This window comes from Gobio gobio (genome assembly GCF_949357685.1).
Source record: "Gobio gobio genome assembly, chromosome: 4".
NCBI lineage: Eukaryota > Metazoa > Chordata > Actinopteri > Cypriniformes > Gobionidae > Gobio > Gobio gobio.
This window is the reverse complement of record NC_137100.1, coordinates 1,819,285-1,822,805: the sequence shown is the minus strand read 5'-3', so window position 1 is coordinate 1,822,805 and position 3,521 is coordinate 1,819,285. Positions and strand designations below refer to the sequence as shown.

The following is a 3,521-nucleotide window of genomic DNA, read 5'->3' as shown; positions in this document are numbered from 1 at the left end:
CAGTATTTCCATCACTGAAAACAGCGGGACGACTTTAAAACTCAACGTAAAAACACTATAGGCTGAGTTTAAAGCTGCACTAATTGAAATTGTATTTTCAGACTTTGAAATGTCTCTAATATTGTGTGCTTGGACATTTACATGTTATTGAGAATGATTTATGTTTATAATGACTTATTGTTGTTTGATCTTAGTTTAATCTTGGCCCCATCTGGCCACCGTCAGGCTGTGTTGACTGTCTTCTTCTTCTTCTCTTGTTTGCAGTGATGTTGAAGTTTAAATATGGAGGTCATGGTGGTGTTCGAGATCTGTGTGTGGGCGACTCCATCACGAGCCGCTGCGCTCGACTCCATCAGCTGCTGCAGGTGAGGCTTGTGTTCAGTCTTTCAGATGCCATGGACCCCAAAATATGATCATCCTCGTGTGAGGGACCCCATCCTAACATTTAAAGGATTAGTTCACTTTTAAATCAACTTCTGCTGATAGTTTCCTCACCCCCATGTCATCCGAGATGTCCATGTGTTTCTTTCTGCAGTCGAAAAGAAATGAATGTTTTGGATGAAAACAGTCCAGGGTTTTTCTCCATATAATGGACTTCAATGGGACCCAAACGGGTCAAATGACAGTTTCAGTGCAGCTTCAGATGATGAATAAGATCTAGACAAACCATCAGTTTCTGAGAGAAACCCAGCAGTATTTATGATATTATTTTACCTCTTATCAGACGAACGTGATCATCTCTGAGCTCAGACATAACTTCCGGCGAGTGAGGTCAAAATACGATAGTGGTCATAGATATATTGATAGTAGATGCCTCATTCTACTGATCCGTGCAGGCGCTAATGAGGCATCTAAGTATACATCTATGACCACGCTCGTATTTTGACCTCACTTGCCGGAAGTTATGTCTGAGCTCAGAGATGATCACGTTCGTCTGATAAGAGGTAAAATAATAGCATAAATACTGCTAAAAGTATATAATTGTTCCAAAATGTTAAATCAAATAATGTTTAGTGCAACGAAAAAAACTAAGTGCTTTTTAAATCAAATTAAGTCAATGTAATTTTAAGGTAAAATAAAAGGTAACACTTTAGAATAATGGTCATTAGTTAACATCAGTTAATGTATTAACTAACATGAACTAACTATGAGCAGTACATTAGTTACTGTATTTTGTTCATCTTTGTTAACGTTAGTTAATATAAATACAGCTGTTCGTGGTTTGTTCATGTTAGTTCACACTGCATTAACTAATGTTAACAAGATTTTAATAATGCAGTTATCTCTCATTAGTAAATGTAAACTTTTAAATTAGTAAACTTATAAAGCGTTTATTAATCTTTGTTAATGTTAACTAATGTAGTTAACTAATGACCGTTATTCTAAAGTGTTACCAAATATAAATGATCATCCTATAGGCTACAGAACTGATATTATTTCATTTCTAAAATGCACGCATGTTCTTCTTTAGGCTACAAAAAGAAGTATTTCGGCTTTTTCACAAGTTAGTCTGTTTCGTTCTCATCCGATCCAACACGTGAGAATCTGAGCTGAACAAACGTCTCGCTATCTGCACTTGTGCAGGCGGAGAGGTAAGCTCGCGCAACTTCAGCTCGCGCAACTTCAGCTCGCGCAGGAAAGCGGCTCTTCATTCCCTTCAGCATCTCGTCTCTTCCCTCATTTCTCCAGGTTCTGTTTGTAACACACAAGTGACATGTTCGCGAATGATTGCGGGCGCACTTCCGAATAAATCGGCAGAAAAATACAAAGAAAACCGGCCGGTTGCAGATCGCGCGCTAGAAACAAAAACCGGCCGGTTCCGGTTTTTGGCCGGTCAACCGGTGCATCCCTAATAACTGCTCAAATGTATGCAGTGAATGTTAACTTGTAAGCTGCTACCTAATCACATCATTTTGATATAAAGTCACATTTGTGTGTTATAAAGTCAGAATTTCAAGATATAGTCAGAATTGCGTGATATAAACTTGCAAGTCTTTTCTTCACTATTTACTTTTTTGCGCAGTTGCGAGTTTATATCTTGCACTTCTGACTTCTTTTCTTAGAATTGTGAGATCTAAACTGCAATTGCAAGTTATAAAGTCCAATTCTGAGGAAATAAGAATTGCAACAATTTTCGCGTTTATATCACAAATATGTAAACTCGCAATTGCGAGAAAGTCAGAATAGCGAGATAAAAAGTCACAATTACCTTTTCTTATTCTGTGGTGTAAACAAGCTTCCATAGTCATAATGTATGATTAAGAGCTCATGTTGAAAAATGCTGGATTGTTAAGTAATGGCAATAAACTGTACGGCTTTTAAAGACTTAGAAAGCAATATTTGGCGTGATCCTTGTCTTTTATTCCCGCCGTAGTAAAATTGAAAATGTCCTGGAAAAGTACTGGAAAATGGCTGCTGAAAAAGAGTGGGAACCCTGTATATGCCTTGCCTGTATTTCAAGTAGATAAAATAATTTAAAATCCATATCAGTTTATTTGTGGCCGCGCGCGCCCTCCCAGGAGAAACACAACCTCACCCGCGCAATCTGCCTCCACACGTTGAGATGGATCCAGAGAAGTTGAAGAAAAGTTCGTATATTGGATAGCCGCAAATGTGGAACTTCATCTCTGAGGAAGAACGCAGATTACTGTGGTAACAAACCAAACACAAGCAGTTCTAGCGAACAGTATTTTAAAAGAGGACAGAACTAAAGGTTCACCATAGAGATGCTAAGATTCATAATGTAGCCGTTTGACAGCTTCGGCTGAAGTTGTCCTTGTCTAATAACTTCTGTACACTGAAAAAAACGATTCGTTGAATTTACAAAAAAAAATGTATCGTAAGTGGTCGCAATCAATTTATTTTTGCTCAGTGACACATGCAAAAACACATGCAATTCCCATAAAACCAATTAAATTTTTTTTTTATTAAAATAAAAAAACTAAATTAAAATTATTTAAACAAGCACAAATTAATTATGCTTAATTTAATCGGGCCATAATAATTTTTTTCAGTGTATGCTGGCAATAAACATTTTTGTAAGTGTCTATAATGTGATATGCTAAACTGATTGTATTTCGGGTGCGGGATGGTGTCGGTTCTATTTTAAGCGGGTCGGGTGCGGATTTTAAACACAAAAGGCACGTCCACTTTAATAAAAAAGGAATATTTATTAAACAAGACAGATCAAGAGCAGAAATGAAATAAAGTGCATAACTGAAAAATAAAGCATAGGCTCAAAACTAATACAAACAGTGGGCATCGCGCATTAGGCTCCAAATAAAAAATAAAATAATAAAGTGCCCAAATCCAATAAATAATACTAGAAATAAATTTAGACAAGTTAGCTTACTGTTTTTAGGTGATATGACCTGTTTGTCGTCGAGCTGTGATATGCAAACTGTTGCTTGCAAAATTAGCATTCGACTTTTTTCCCATTTTCTTTTTTTTTTTTAAATGCTGCCACACTGCCGATGGACTGACTAGGAAAATGCTCTCACAATTAAATAAATAATATACAG

At 36.7% G+C, this 3,521-nt stretch overlaps 1 protein-coding gene across 1 annotated transcript in view; it reads left to right on the top strand.

Annotated features, from left to right (window-relative positions):
* Positions 1–266: 266 nt before the first annotated feature.
* Positions 267–3,521, top strand: part of cita (citron rho-interacting serine/threonine kinase a) — a gene marked incomplete at its 5' end in the record, with an annotated part of 157,909 nt that continues 154,654 nt past the window's right edge. The window contains 1 exon segment of the mRNA XM_079814231.1: positions 267–365. Within this exon segment, the coding sequence (XP_079670357.1) occupies positions 267–365 (99 nt within the window).